Raw genomic sequence first — 15,947 nt, 5'->3', positions numbered from 1 at the left:
GCTTCATCCTCCTGTTAGTCTGCAGCTAAAACCCCTTGCATTTCCAGACACATTCTATTTGCATTTACAGCTCTGCACATGCTAAGCAATTCCTCTCCATCTTCACATCTCTGGGTGTTTTCGTTGATAAAGAAGAGATTCATCTGGCATCTCAGATGAAGATATTTTCCCTTTACACACAACAGTTTGTCTCCATATCTACTTGCTCCAGATTTCCTCTGCAGCTTGTAGAGGCTACAGTTAGGTTTGGGATGTGTTTCACTGAATGCACTACTCAGCCAAATCACACCTATTGCTTGTGCCTAGTACTGGTTGAATGGAGTCTAAAGAAACACTTTAGCCAGGCACCTGCAGCTACAGACCCACATTGACTTGCAGCTGTGTAATGTGTGTGTAAATTACACATGATGTACAGCTGATAGGAGATCTCTCCTCCTTAAAGCTCCTGCCTAACGACACACCAATACAAATAAAAGTATAGAAGACGCAAAGAGAAAAAAGTCAGAATCAAGTTGATAGCAAGTACAACCTCAGCATATTAAAAAGCAAACACATGAAATTTTACATATTTCCCTCACTTACTAGCAATTGCTTTGATTTTTGCACACCCAGCTGGAGGAAATGGAGTAAGTGGACATGGCAAACAGTTTATGCAAAAACGCAGTCATAGCAAGGTGTCCTTAACGAATTCCATAGTTAAAAATAGTATGGAAATACTGCAGATCAACTAGCCTTCCTAAAAAACACCTACTGCAGCAATAGTGTTTAAAACCAGTAATGACCAGGCTTTCTTCCAAGGGCAAACTGAAAACAACAAACTGCACATTTCAAGAATGTTTTTCTGCAAGAAAAGATAAGAATGTAGGAGCCATACCCAAAAGCTGAACTCCTACTTCACTATAACTGACAAACACTGTGACCTATTTCATCCAAAAATTTTGAATGGAATGTGGCTGAATAAGGGATAAGCTTTACCTCACTTATTTCTCAACCAGTTTATGATTCTTATTCTTGGTTTTATGTACTGAGTTACAATCAATTTGTCAGGACAACTCTGTAATTTCAGCTAGAGCAAATGTCAGGCTTTGGTGAAGAAGTGATGGCTGGAGACACCCCCAGCTGACTGAAGTCACTCAGCTGAACCACCCCACTGGCCTGAACCCCCAACCATCTGCTCAAAGTTTACATGAAAGGGCAAATTTTATTACCCTTCACCTTGGAGTTTGCTACAAAGCTCTATGCAAAGGAAAAATGATTCAGCTACAAGGGGTAACAGTTGATCAGAAAGTTTTCTAATTACAGCAAGAACCTGAAGACTACAAGTAGTCACAAAACTATGTGCCCCATTTAGTTACTGTAAGAACATACTAAGAAAGAAAAATGAATTCACCAGCCATGGAAGTGCCTGGCAGCCTTATAATGTGTTTACATCAAAAAAGCACATCCTACTTCAAATCAGAAATCAGTTCTGGTAAGTCTTACTGTGTCCTACACATTAGATTACATCAAGAAATCACTTTTCCCATCTAATTTAAAAAACAATTGGATAACAGGAGCTTAAGTGATATATCTTTGGGGATGGAAGGAGTACATGGAAATTTTGTACTGAATAGTTGAATAAAAATCAAGTAAATCACTGAAACAAACAAGGCAAGTCAAACAAATCTTTCAATTTTTGCTTGACATTCCAATAGTGATACCCCTTCCAGGTATCAATGCAAGTTGATAGCAGCTTGTTATAAATTTCTGCCCAGACTCCTTTATCAGGCCTCCCTCTCACAGACATGGGGGGGGGGGGAATAGATCAAAGAAACATTACCAAGTGAAAAACAAGTCACAGAAAATTAATGACAAATCCTTGAGAACGTGCTGAATAGAACTTGAATGGAATCTACAGTCTTGCTATTTCTACCCCTTAGAAAATATCTAACAAGCTTTGAACACATAAAAGCAATCCTCATCCTCTGAAGCTCAAAACCAAAAGAGTACAATAGCCATTTTGGGAAGCAACTGATCAAGAATTCTCATTGGTTTATTATAGAGATCTCTACTTCCATCAAGTTATTTTGTTTTCCATTTTTCTAACTATCCCATCTTAAAAACCAACACTTCAGACCTGCTGAGATAAAATCCTCAAAATCTTGCAGCTGCCTCTAGCCATGAATGACAACTTTTTCTCATATATACACACATACATACATATATATAAGCATATACCCAAACAATTAACACTTGAAATCTACACTCTTCTCTGTATTTCTTACACCACTTACCAATAATTCATATGCTGTTAAGGAACATGCGTTTTAAGATGCATTATTTGTGAAACAGCTGCCAAGAAAATGCACTGGTTTCCCCTTCAGAAATTTCTTCCTAGCAATTACTACTAGAAAGAACAACACCTTTTGGAGGCAGATTAAGGTTGACTCAGTTCTAAGATAACCTGCAGATGTCAACCTCAAGAGTTCAACTAAGCAGCTTTTGTCACATAGTGAGTATGTTGTGAGGAATGCAATGAGGAAAAAAATACACAAGTGACCCAGAAACCCTGGGAATGCTTTTGAGTTCCTCTTAGGGAAGTGTAAGCCCACGTGCTATCTGCACATCAGCAAACCTCAAAATTCTGATGCCAACTTCTCCAGTTAGAGAAGCCTTATTTCAGCAGGTTTAAGCCATTTCTCTCCACAGAGCATTTTATACTTACGCAAAAAGTGTTTTTCCAGTAAGGCTATTTCCAGGTGACCTTTGACCTCATTCAGTCTGTCAGCCTCTGTTCTGTTATAATCCTGGACTCCTGAAGCCATGACGATGGTCCCTGGACCAGCCTATAAGAAAGCCAGAACACAGCTTAAAGTTAAGAAGCACTTTTCTCTCTCTCTCTTTTTTTTTTTTTTTGGTTATTTAAATACATCAACTGATTTCTGGAGCAGTAAAGAAACAAGCCTGTGAGAAACATATACACAACAACTCTGAATGCCTCTTTCAGCATCAGATTACCAAAATAAGTGAATGAGAGCTAATCAAATGTGAGTTCACAGCACATATTTCGGCAAACCTCGGGAAGTCAGCAAAAACAATTTATTTCCCACCACCATATTATCAGTTCTACTGTATCATCATCTGAGCCTTTCATCTGCTTTATACTATCCCTCTCCTCTTCCCATAAAATGAATGGCCAATGCAACACACTTGACATATAAAACTGTGAAGATAGCAAAAGTAATGATCTTCTAGATAATTACTGAGCTATTGGAAAACACATATTGTATATTTTAATATTCATTTATGGAATGCGTAATTCTCAAGACCACAGTCTCTCAGCAAGGAAGGGATTCCTCACTCCCCCACTGCCCCATTACTGCAGAAGGATGTTGTCAGTGCCCAGGAGCTCACCCCGGCAGGCTAGGAGAGGGGGAAATCAGAAGATGGCATGCCTTAACGGATTTACCACTGTCCCTTGAATGATCTCAGCAGAATACTGAAAATGCTGGAGAAAGCAGGAATTAAAAAGCAGTTTGATTAGTTAGTGAGACCAGTGACAACCACCACCTCCATGAAGTAAACAGAAAAACCCCAAGCTCACACAGCAGAAAGCAGGTGATGCCTTCTTTCTCTGGGCATTTTCAGACAGCAGGGAAAAAGGTGGGTGAGGGCATCTCCTGGGTAATGGTTGTTCAGCACTTGTGTACAGCCCCCACCTGGTATGAAAAATCTGTCAAAGAGAATTACAGGAGCTTCTCCAGCAGTTTATACTCAAATCCAAAGTGATAGATTACAGAAGCCTACATCTCAGAAAAGATCTCAAGACAAAAAGGAATTTATTTACTTATTCTGACTACTCCCCACTCCTTGTCTGAACCCTGAAAACATACAGGAACTGCACTGCTTTCAAACATCAGCTTGCATACATTTAACCATGACAGCCTAAATAACATACATTTATAAACTCAAGTAATCTACAGGAGACATTCAATTAAGACATTTTCTGGGTTTTACGAAAGATGCGCAGAAAGCTTACTGACAGCAAAGTACTTTCACAGTTGGGATCAATTTGCAGTTCCAAGATAAAACAGTGTGGAAATACCTATTAAACATCTGTTTTCTTGCTTGAATTGAACAGATGCTGAGTTAAGCCTCAGAATTTGTCTATACAGGCATATTAGCATGGTGTAGGCAGTTACTGCCCAGAATTTACCTAGCACCAACTCCCCACCTGGGCTTGCTCAATACAGTGCCAAGCAGAAATGCTATTTCCAGTCCCCTAAGCAGCACCACCCACACAGCACTCTGTCAACGCTGCTGGCCCTGAAGAGGAGCAGAAGCTGTGAGCTTAGCAGCAGCCTGGGGCTACTTCCCATTTTGGAGCAGGCACAAACCATGCCATAGCAGAGACAGACAGATCCCAGGGCAGTCCTCACATGGGGAGCTGCAGCACAGCATCCTCCTCACCATCCTCGACACCTCCCAGCCACTCCTGCCTTGAGCCAGGGAGGCGCAGTGAGAGATGCCATTTGCAACTGCTCCAGCCACCGCACAAGCCTATCAGAGCCTGTTAGATGAGCACAGGATGCCAATTAACCTCTGTGTTGATCTCTTATCTACAGAGCTGGGTTGTATTTGTTTACACTGCAAGATTTAGTGCTATCACTTGGCAGACACTTGGAGAGAGCCCCGAGGAGGACGGTGTGGCTGAAGCCAAACAGCAGCACCCTGAAACACACTCCACAGGCAGGCAGTGAGGGAAGTGTTAAAATACAGACTGCTGCTCGGGTATTAATGCACGGCTTCCTGTATAGGATACCCACATCTGGCACAAAGGGACAATCTCTGCTCCCAGCATGCAGGAGTTCACAGGGAGCTGAACTGTCTGAAGAAACAGTGCCACTGCTTACAAATAAATAAACTGATAGATAAATAAATTCACGTGCTGGTCAAAGAGCATGATGCTGTACTCAAAAGGAATGTGCCTGGACTCTGGGCATCAGCCTCATGCTTACACAGCAGCTGATTCCCACCCCAACCCCAGGGAAGGGAAAGGAGCACAGAAACTGAAGTGAGGGACAGGAGGAAAAAGAAAGGGGCTAGTAAGTATCTAAGCATATTCAAGTTTTCATCCTCATTGAGGATACTCAAGGTATTTCATCCAAAGATGTGCTACAATTCAGAAATCCATCTAGAGAACCAGCTCTGCTTTTGCTTCTCCAGAGATGTCGAGTTGACAATTAAAGCCCAGGATACCTTAACTGTGCCTCTGAGGAAGAAGGAAAGAGAAAGAGGTGCATAGCACTGGGGAGAGTGACCCCAGCTAACATGACTCATTCTTAGAGCTTCCAAACATGTTTATCTGCTAAAGCACTGGATCCAAGCAGCCTGACATCCACTGACTGGTTAAAAATCAGATGGTGCACATCTTTAAACTAGCTACAAAAGGTTACAATGACCTTCTAACTTAAAATAAAAAAAGAAGAAAAAATCCACTGAGTTAAAACATAAGACTGCTCGCTAAGAATACTAGGAGCAAGATCATGTAATTATAATGTAATTATAAAATGGTTTATTAAGATACACAGTGACACAAGCTTGGTGGTGCACCCAATTTCCAAAATTAGCATCATCACAACATTTTATGACTACCATTTAGAAGCATTCAGAAAAACTGCGCATGCTCAGGGAGACATTGAAGTAGATGTCTCTTTCTGTCCCAGGAGGTTTTTTTTTCCCACACTAACACACTTAAGAAAACAAGAAATAAGGTCTCTACATTTGCTGAAGGTCAACTGCCTGCCTCTGAATTCAAAAAAGTCCCTCTGTCTGACACTAGCATATCTAACTTAATTCACAAGTTAACAAAATCCTTGTATTAATTCCAGTGTTTTCTGGGTAAATGTTTCTCCTCTCTGCTGCCTCTGTGGGACAGCGTTGGCACTCAGGCTGGATTAACTACACTGCACTGTACATGTCCTTTCTAGTTCCTGACTCACAGTAAAAGCCTTGAAGGCTTCCACAGATTTCTGCTTTTCCTTCTGCCTCTCTAGCTTCGACAGTATTTGACACAGGAGCCCTCTTAAAATGCTGGCAATCGTTATTGCTTAGCCAAGACTATGTGCAAGGCCTGGCAGTGCCCAGGAAGACAGAGAAATGCCCGAGGTGAATGTGCAGTCAGAGACACAGGGGTTAAAGGCACATTTCTGATGACAACAGACTGCCTGTAACCCATTAGCAGAGTCCAGGGTTGCTTCTCCAAGCCACATCCAGCTCAGGACCTAAAATCCACATCTCCCCACAAATGTGTTTTTCAAGCTGTCTGCAGTTCAGGCTTTTCATAACAGCACCTCCTCAAAACTCCTTCATCCTGCGAGCCCTGGGACTTTGTTCTGTATGCTGCCACTCCACTGTACAGCCACAGAAAGGCTCCAAGTCACCTCCTAACTAAGCAGATGTGGATCTGTCCTCTCCAGCTGCAGCACAGAATATCTTCAGTATCACACAGAAATACAACTTTCCTATTTTCTGCTTCTAATTTCCTTCCATAACATCATGCGTATATGGATTATTTTTCTCAGGGAATATCTGACAAAATTGTGGTCTCACTTCCAAGTTTGTAATTACATTGGAGAGGAGCAGTTCTCAAACACAGAGGATGGGGAGCAGTGAAGACAACATGCCAACCCCAGGGGCAAAACCATCCACTCAAGTCACTCCTCAGGGCCCAGAAAGTAGCTGGGACACAACACAGGGAAGAGGTAGTTTGAAACAGCAAATTTTAACTGGCATTCATTTGAGGAAAAAAGAGGAGGGGGGAAGTTCCAGCCTCCTGAGTTTTTCATCTGAGACCTCATGTATATTTTCTTACTTCAAATTATGAAAGGGTTCCCCATGAATGCTGCATTTACCTGCTGTAAGAAAAGAGAAAACTCAACAACAGTGCTTAAGAATGAAAGCATCTGCATGAATAGTTAATCCTTAGTAGCTGTTCTTGGAAGCATACCCATACTGGCAGGCTCCTAAAAAACAGCTATATTCTACATAAATTTTAAAAAGTCTAGTCCTAGCCGGGTTTGAAGATTTTAACTTCTTAACTGTAATGTCTGCACCATGCTTTATACCTTCCAATCACTGTAAATGAGATGACCAATACAGAACACATTGGCATGTGTCAGCAAAAACCAAGCTGTACTGCAACAGCAATTACGTTAATGTTTTCTGTACCACAATAACTCAGATTTAATCCTAGCACACTGGCAGGGAACTTGCATAAGTAGATTAGACTGCTTTCAGTACAATATGCCAGATACAAGAGAGCTTTGACTTGCAATTCTCACTGCCAGGTTAGCGCCAGCATCTACAGGTTTAAACAGTTTGTTCTTTTCCCCCCTCAGGGAAGGGGATGTGATCTCCTCTGCACCACGTTCATTCATACATCTGCATGTAGAACTGGATCTTGCCGCCCCTTCTGTAAAAACAGGAATGGTGGTGTGGAATAAAGAGGCCTTTAATTACTGCACAAGCAACATTATCTCAATTTCTAATGTCACAACAAATCAAATGCTAATTGATTTGGAATGGACCAGGTTACTCCCTCTACCTATTTCACAACTGTGGTGTTTTTACAAAACAATGCAGAAACAGCAGCGCTGCATGCAGTGTCAAATGTCCTTGTCTTAAAAAAACCAAAAACCAAAACCAAAGCCAAACAACCACCTACGGTAAAGAGGGAACGAAGGAAGAAATCTAGGGAGCCATTCAGGAGTTGAAAGAGATGTTTAGCAAAGAGTTAAATTTGTTAACCAGCACTGCTGTCTTGGCAATGATCTGATCACAGTGTCCAAACACCCACAGGGACCTAAGAAAATATCTGCTATTCAAGGCATATCACGTAGCTGAGGCACTTAAATATGAAAGGGGGGAAACCCACACAAGCAATCAACCAGCCTGTAAGCTGAGTCCAAACTAGTTCAAATTAAGACACCTTTTGCACAAAAATTCTCAGAAACCACAGAAAATTCAAAGGAAAATATAAATCCTTCAATATCCAGAGACCTCCAACCAGGAGCTAGCTGTGTGCTTTACCCGAACACAGGTTGGGATGTTTATTATTGAACTAAATAGGTAAAGCTCATAGTTTTAAGATAAAGAATATGAAATGCCCTCATCTGGCCATCCTTTCTTTATTTCTACAGGGTGTAAATTTTACATACGCGACTTCAGTAAGGCACATGAAGTGCTGGGAGTGAGTGCCACTGCAGAATGCGTGGCCTGGGACTGAACATTCACTTCATTTGCTGAAGTGCAACAGAGGATGATGCTCTTCCTGACAGATGGTCAGGGCTCTGCAATCACCAGCTTTTATGACAGGGCTTTTTACTCTGAAACCTCCATTTGCATCAAGTTTTTGCATACGCTTGTCAAGTCCAGATACATACCTAAAGAGGCACCTCATGTGCACATTTTTAAGTGCACTGCAAACCTGTGAGGCACAGAAGGGTCCTTCACTCACATGACTGCACAGTGCTGTTCTAGTAGACAGAGATCTATCCTTACTGCCTCCATAAGGATTAATACACCAGACAGGGGCAGGGGGAGGGAAGCAGAGAAGGGCAGGGACGAAGTCTTTGATTAGGGAATGCCTGACAGGAAAGATGCAGTTTGAAGAGGACTACAACTCTAATTTTGTATGCCTATGTTCAGTTCCAAACCACCAATCTTGCTTTCTCAAGACCACGAGTTTTGTACCCAGATTTCAACTGAAACAATGAAGGAACAGAAGTGGAAGCACAGAACAGTCACATCTGTCTGAAAAGACATGCAGCCTAACTTCCATTTACAAAGAATACTTGCATTGGTTTTTGTGTGCTCTCAAGAGATTCCCAAAGGTATTAAACAGGAAGAAACCAGTAAGACTTGGCCTTCTCATGATCAGTGTAATACAAGTATAATACTAAGTTGTTTATAGAGCCTATAAAAGAAAAACACCCTGTAAAAGCAATTTAAGATATGAGTTTTAGACACTGAATTAAAACCAATTCAAGCACAATTCAACTATATAATCTCAGTACGAAAAAGACAAATAATTCAGAATTGCATTGTTCACACAATTTCAGCCACCACTTTAATATTGATTTAAACATATAAGCAATTCTTTCTTTAATCTTGGCACCTCTGCAGCACAGGGGATTATTTCTTCTCCCTTAATTTTACGCATGGGCAGCAGTGCTTAGTGGGCAGATGCCTGTGAGGGCCAACTGCTAATCCCTCAAAATTCCCATCTGAAATTTATCCCTCAAATGTCAGACCTCTTTCCCCTTACCGATTTGCTTATTTTGCTCAGATTTGTAACGCAGCTGCTACTCTTAAGCTGTTCCAGCATCCCACTGGTTTGGAGCTCCCAAACATCAGGAGTGGGGCAAAACAAGTGTGATGTTGTTGCTGCTTTCCTCTCTCCCTTTCTGCCTGATTTTAAAGAACTGCAATCAACTATATCCTAAAGACTTAGATCACAACAGCCTGCTGCAGTGATCTAAGTAATTGGCCAGAAAGCAGTGTTTCTCCAAGTTCCCTTCTCAGTGCACAACATTTTCAAAGAACAGAGACCATCACTGCAGATGTTCAGCTGTTAAGGCTTTATAACTATTCAAAACTGTAGGTTTACCTTGCTGTTCTCTCTGCTACCCTCCATACCATCCTGGAGCTACTATTCCCCTGAAGAAATACAGAAAATAGTACCTGGAGTTTAAGGCAGATCTTTCTGTAGCATCTAGCTCTGCCATCCAGACACTTCTGATGAAATACAAAGGGCATCTAATATGTACCCACAGATAAACATAAAGCCTTAAGTTTGATGAAAATAAGCCAGTATTAACCTATAAAAAACCTCACAAAATATCACACTGGAAGGGCCGCAGCGGAGATTGGTTCCAGTATACACAATACTTACATCTTAACAAATGACAGATGTCTTCAGTAGAATAAGAGCAAAGGAATGGCATTTAACAGACTTCCTTGTCTGAGAAGCTTGAGGATTTACATATAACAGACTTTTTGTGACCAAAACATGCTCTGTCATTACCACCTGTTTGTTTCATGATCACAGGAAAAACATTCTGGCAAAAAACCTCTCCATAAACAGGACTAGATATGGTACCATACAAGCCCACTTTAAAATTTAAAAAGTTAATAGCTACAGAACTGGATACAAGCTGCCAACCCCAAAAGAGATGCATGAGCACAAACAGTTCAAAATCTTTTCGTTTACGATTTCCTGTGAGCAAGTCCTCTGCTCCTAGAAATGAGTCTTCAGACAGCAGTGTGATCATATTTTGACGATAAAAACTGCACAGTAAGTTTTCATAGGTTGATAAAAATTCTGACTTCCAAGTCACTTCTATAATAAAGTTAAACAGACAAATCTAAATTTACACTGTAGCCCTCCAAGCTCATGGATACACAGACATTTTTTTAACTGTTAAAGAAGGACTTTATTTTACTTTTTTAACCAATATTTAACTTTTCCTGAAGCAGCATCTTTGAAAAAGGTAGGTCTGCTTTGGTGCTTCTGCTTACAAGCACTGAAATGATTTAGCATCGCCTTCATAGGTTTAAACCAGCTGTAATAGCATGGAAGCATTACTGGACACAACACTGCAGTGGAGAAGGAGGTGGTGTGACCCTCTAATACTAATAAAGCAACCAGAAGTCTTATCCTTGAAGCCCTAGACAGTGCCATCTGAGCAAATCTGAGCTCCTCAGACTAAAAGGTTGTATTTTCTTTTTCACATGTTCATTAGTAATTCAACAAAACAAATAAAAACCAGAGAGCATTCAGAAGCACATCCAAAGTTAACAAACCTGTCAACTCACAGCATTTAAAATTGGAAGTAGGGACACGGAACCCTAATATTAAGAAATTAATTCATCTTTCCACAAAAAACAAGCAAGCCTATTACTGGAAAGTTACTTCCTAGCCCACAAATCTTCAAGTGTTACAACCATAGTACAAAGATAAAGAATTAGTATTTTCTGTTCTTTTTTTGCCTAACAACTATAAAACACAGTATATAACAATACTTAAATCAAGTACTTACAGGGTCTCTCAGCTCTTCATTGTCTCGAGCTGATCGAGGTATTTTCATCGGGATTTCATCTCCACATTCAGTGTCTGAAGCATTTGGAGACTCTGCTAAATCGAGGAACTCATCTCTCTTGTGACCTCTGAACCTTATTTTGTCCAACTTCTTTAGCATGTTCAGCACTGCACTTTTCTGCTTTACCTTAACATGACGGTTGGAGTCTCTGCAAGATCAAGAAATCAAGAGCATTTTAGAAAGCTTGCAATAAATACACACATTGCTATTACTAACTACTCCCAACCATCTTTTAAGTGCCCTTCTGCCACTGGAGGAAAAACGTGCTGCAGCTTAGCTTTTTAACAGGCATTTTTTTCCACAGTGTAACAGATGCATGAGTTGTTTTACAGTAGATGATCATTTACCATCATCCCAGACCATCATGGCCTCTTTCTCCTGGCAGTTTTTAAAGGAAGTCAGAATAGGTAACAACCTGCACTCCAAAGAAAAATTGGGAAGTCAGTTCCTAACAGGTTACTTGAAACAAAATTTACTTTAGCAGATAAGTCGTTCTTTGATTTGTGATGCTTCTAATCAAAGACAGGAAAATCCACTAAGCTTCACAACCAACTTCTAAATTCCCAGAGAAACCAGAGCAAAAGAGTAAGGATGCTATCATATCTCCCTACTTCCTCAGGCTAAGAAAACAGAAAGTACCAAGGGTTTACCGAAGAAAGCCACAGACAAGCAGAAGATCTTCCCAAAAATTAGAGACTGTTGAAACAGACCACAAATCAAATGTACTACTAAAATCCTTAAAATTACCACAACTGGCAATCTCATATACCCCTGAAATCATACTGAGAGAAACACTTTGCTTTTCAAAAGACAACAGAGGAAAGCCTAATTTATGTACGTAAACTCATTGTAATGGTAGCTTCCCAAGACACTGCACTGCATAATTTCTGATTTAAACCAGACTTGCCAAACTGGTCCCATTCAATGAATCACACGCTGTACCAAAGGTCTCAAGCTCCATCGTAAAAAAAAAAAAGCCAAACAAAACAACAAACACAAGAGTTAGTTCCTTGATCCTGTCACTCCAGTGAGCTCATGCTCTGGCAGGTTATAACAAAACAGCCACAATTATCTCAGCACACAGAAATCCATTTGGAGGATGATGCTATGCTCTAGCAAATTGATTTTTTAAAATTTACTTTGAGGCACTTGCTCCTGTTACTACTCTTCTGTCCTCTATGGTCAACTCAACCATCCTCTTCATTTGAAGTCGTGCTTAGCTTCATGGCACATCATCCCAAACACTGGGGTGAGATGAAAGCACAAAGGTAAATTCAGACACATGTCACTTTAGGAGTAAAAATAAAGAGCAAAATAGAAAAACGTTTTGCTATCACAGCCTTTGCACCTGAGGCAATTCTCACCTCCTAGGACAAACCTCTTTTCAACAGAGCTCTTCAACTTTCCCTATGGATTCTCTGCTTACCCTAACACTTTTGCAATGACTATCCACACCAAGTTCAAACCAGATCATTCCCTTCAAATACATCTTAGTTTGCACCTTTGCCAAGGTTTACTAGCACCCTTCAATTAAACACAGAATTTTTAAACTAATACAAATCCCTTACAGTAGACCTGGCAAAACAATCCCACAAAATTCTTCCTTTATCAGAGACGCTTGAAGTTGCAGCCCTGTGTTTAATCTATCACTTAAAGAGAGTCACTTGTGGTAACTCACACCAAGGTTATTTTCTAAGAACAGCTTTTCTTTGAAGTTCTTTTACTTGTCAAAGCTAAGTTTAAAATAGAAACACTTCTTGCTCATTCATTGACTATTTGATGAAGAAACTTGTCAGCTATCAAATCCAGAAATATCTCCAGGCCTTACTATTAATAGCAGCTAGGGAACAAATGGTATGAGGGAAGTTTAAACCTCTGATAAGCACCAGCACAATTGTATCACTCTCCCTCCCATCACAATGTTCTACATCTATGTTCGACCAGTTTTACATACCATATAAGAGACCTACAGCAAAGCAGCTGTAAACCAAATCCCATCTGTTCATCATCCATATCACTGCTAATGATACAGCAATGCATGGAAATAATAAAGCATGGTAGAGTGTTACTTCTTTTCTGGAATGGCTGGCAGCCATCAGCCGATAACAACGGAGGACAAACATGTATCCCATGCCTTCTCTATCCCTCTTAGGGATGGAGCAGTTAGTGCAGATGAGCACTGCTGTGCTGTACAGAAACAGGAGCCTCAGCATTCTCCTCTTCACACCACATTTATCCACTGCTCTTCAAAAGCCAGGCTGGATCTGGACATCTTTTATAGCCTGGCATATCCAGCACTTCCATGGATGGTTCAAGATCAGAAGTCAGCTTTCTCTCCCCTTTGCATAGATTCACACTCATTTATCACACAAAAGAAATGGGAAGCATCAAAAACATCTTGAGACCAGGAAATCTCCCTGATCATCAAGCTGTGAATGAAGACTGAAAAAGCCACGAGGACAGTGAAAAGGCCTATTGGCATAACTGCCAGGGATGGACACCATTTGGGAAACTGAAATCCTAAGCTCCATTCTCATCCTAGGATTGTTCATGCATTTCAGCCCTAGGTCACAGAATAACCTGGCTATCAGATTACCCATGAACACATTTATGGTATTTTTTTACTCACAAAACTTATGACTTACCCCTACATGTTACCAAAAATACAAACCTTTCTTTAAATCACTCCACTGAATGGAGTCAGCTAAAATTCTGAGGCTAGCAAAACAGACATGTCATGAGGGTCAATATTTTTAAAGGATTATTCAGCAGTTTGACCATTAAAAGAGAACATAATAAAGAACCACATTCCAAGGCATTTCTTAAGTGCTTGAAGTAAAAGAAGCTGTTACATAAAAATATCTTCTCAGTTAAAATTTAAAAATAATAAGATCATTTTGTCTAAAAATTGTTTTGCGTGTACCAAGTTCCCAAATTACTTACAGTTACATTACATTAACTTAAGCAAAAATGTAAGCTTGCCAACATGCTCCTATAAAATCTCATTATCTGGCCTCCAGCCAAATGCTGGATCTAAGACAGGCTTTTTATGTCAGCAGCCTGTTCCTGCAACCAGCAACTTTTTTAATGGTGATATTTCAGCAGTTTCAGGCTCACTAGGAAAAAAGATTCTTGGAGATTCTGTATTCCAACTGACTTGAGTCAAATTTAGATGAGATTGAAGAACCTTTTATAAAATGGAAGACCAGAATCTGATCTAGAATTAGATTTACTGTAAAATATAGTAACTAAATATCAAATCACTTGCTTCACCATCATAGTTATTCCTCCCTCACCTTCTCCCAGCTACCCATCCTGGACCCAGCCCTATCCTGACACCCATTCTGAGCTCAGCTGTGAGTTCAGGCTGTGAGTTTCAGGCTGTTTCCAGTAATTCCCATACCCACAACATCAAAACCACCATGCAGTTCTGCACATGTGAAGCTCAGTGCCAAGGCAGGCCCACATCTCACTCTGCTTTCAAACTAACCATTAACAAATACTGTAACACTCTAATAAAAATACAAGTATTTTAACTCCATGCATTTTAAACACTGTCATTTCCTAACACTGTCATACATGTCACAATAATCAAGTGAAATAGGTCTATTTTTTTCACATTTAAAAAAACCCTAACTAAAATAATCTTTGAAGATTTTTTTTTAATTGCCATTAATACCTACCGGCTAACACAAATACTTCTAGGTGAAGCTTTATTCCTTTTACAGAGGGCAAGGGAAGAGATGCCTTTATGTTGACCTAATACATAAACCCTCAATTAACACCCCCAGAAATGTCAGACCTTCATTTTAAATTAATATATCAAGAACTAAAAACCAAAGCCAACATACACTCACGTTCCAAATTTATACTAAGAACAGAAAAATCAAGTTTTTCCAAACCTTCACATAAAATTCATAAGGACATCTACAAGAAAATTTTCAGCCTACATTTACAGAAAGGCTTCAGTAAGCAGAGAACCAGCTTCCAGGAAATAATGAGAGCCATGCTGCCTGTGCAGCCTGCAGGGACTCGTTTATGAGGTGTGTTCCTATGGAGAACCCTCCCACCCCTTCCTGCCACTGCTACCCCCTGTTCCACTCCTGCATGAACATGGAAGAGGTTGGGATGCAGAGGGAACTCAGGGAAGCACAGCACCCAATGTACTGCTGCTGTCTGAAATCTGCCTTAACTCACCCCAGAATCTCCTACAAGTAGTTCACAGGTTTTGGTTTTCTGTTGTTGCATTTGGTTTTCACACGAGTACCCTGGCCTGGTAGACCAGGCAGGGACTGAACAGCTAAATCTTCATGCGCACTTTTAAGAGAAAAGGCTCTGCTTCACAACACAGGGTTCAGTCAGTTTTCCTTAGCTGTGAACAAAACACAAACCTGCTACATAAAGTCAAACAGCATTGCCTCAGCAAGTGTTAGTCTGGAGCCTGAGGGAAAACAAAGAAAGAAACCACTAAAACATCATGGATTAATTTCATCCCAGGTCAAAAAGGTTCTACAAGACTGTGACACAGGACAGTAACCTTCAAAGCACCCATTTTCCTTTTTCTAGAAAAACAGCTTTTCAGAAAGCTGAAGATGACACTGCACATCTAGCACACCCCTAGTTCTCATCTTTGCATTCCATCTCCTTCATATTCTCCTTTCAGTCTCAAAATACATTTCTGCAGAAATCCAACGTAAGAACCCTGGTATTCAAGAAAAGCCAGACTGTGTGTGGATGAACAAATATAGACATAGCTGTCAACATGAGGACATTTTGGTCTTATCATAAGGAAGGGATGTGCAAATT

The 15,947-nt window shown here is 40.4% G+C and overlaps 1 protein-coding gene across 5 annotated transcripts in view; it reads right to left on the bottom strand.

Moving 5' to 3' along the window:
- The window catches only part of GRAMD4 (GRAM domain containing 4), a 75,791-nt gene that overhangs the window by 40,480 nt on the left and 19,364 nt on the right, over positions 1-15,947 (bottom strand). For all 5 annotated transcript variants that reach the window (XM_085041455.1, XM_085041459.1, XM_085041442.1 and 2 more), the window contains exons 2-3: positions 11,082-11,289; positions 2,705-2,825 (exon numbers count right to left, since the gene is read on the bottom strand). In XM_085041455.1, the coding sequence (XP_084897581.1) occupies positions 2,705-2,825; positions 11,082-11,289 (329 nt within the window). The remainder of the gene's footprint in view (positions 1-2,704; positions 2,826-11,081; positions 11,290-15,947) is intronic.

Source organism: Lichenostomus cassidix, chromosome 1Aa, assembly GCF_008360975.1.
Source record: "Lichenostomus cassidix isolate B80296 chromosome 1Aa, HeHo_3.0, whole genome shotgun sequence".
Classification (NCBI taxonomy): Eukaryota; Metazoa; Chordata; class Aves; order Passeriformes; family Meliphagidae; genus Lichenostomus; species Lichenostomus cassidix.
Note: the sequence above shows the minus strand (reverse complement) of the source record. Positions and strands in the feature narration are given on the sequence as shown.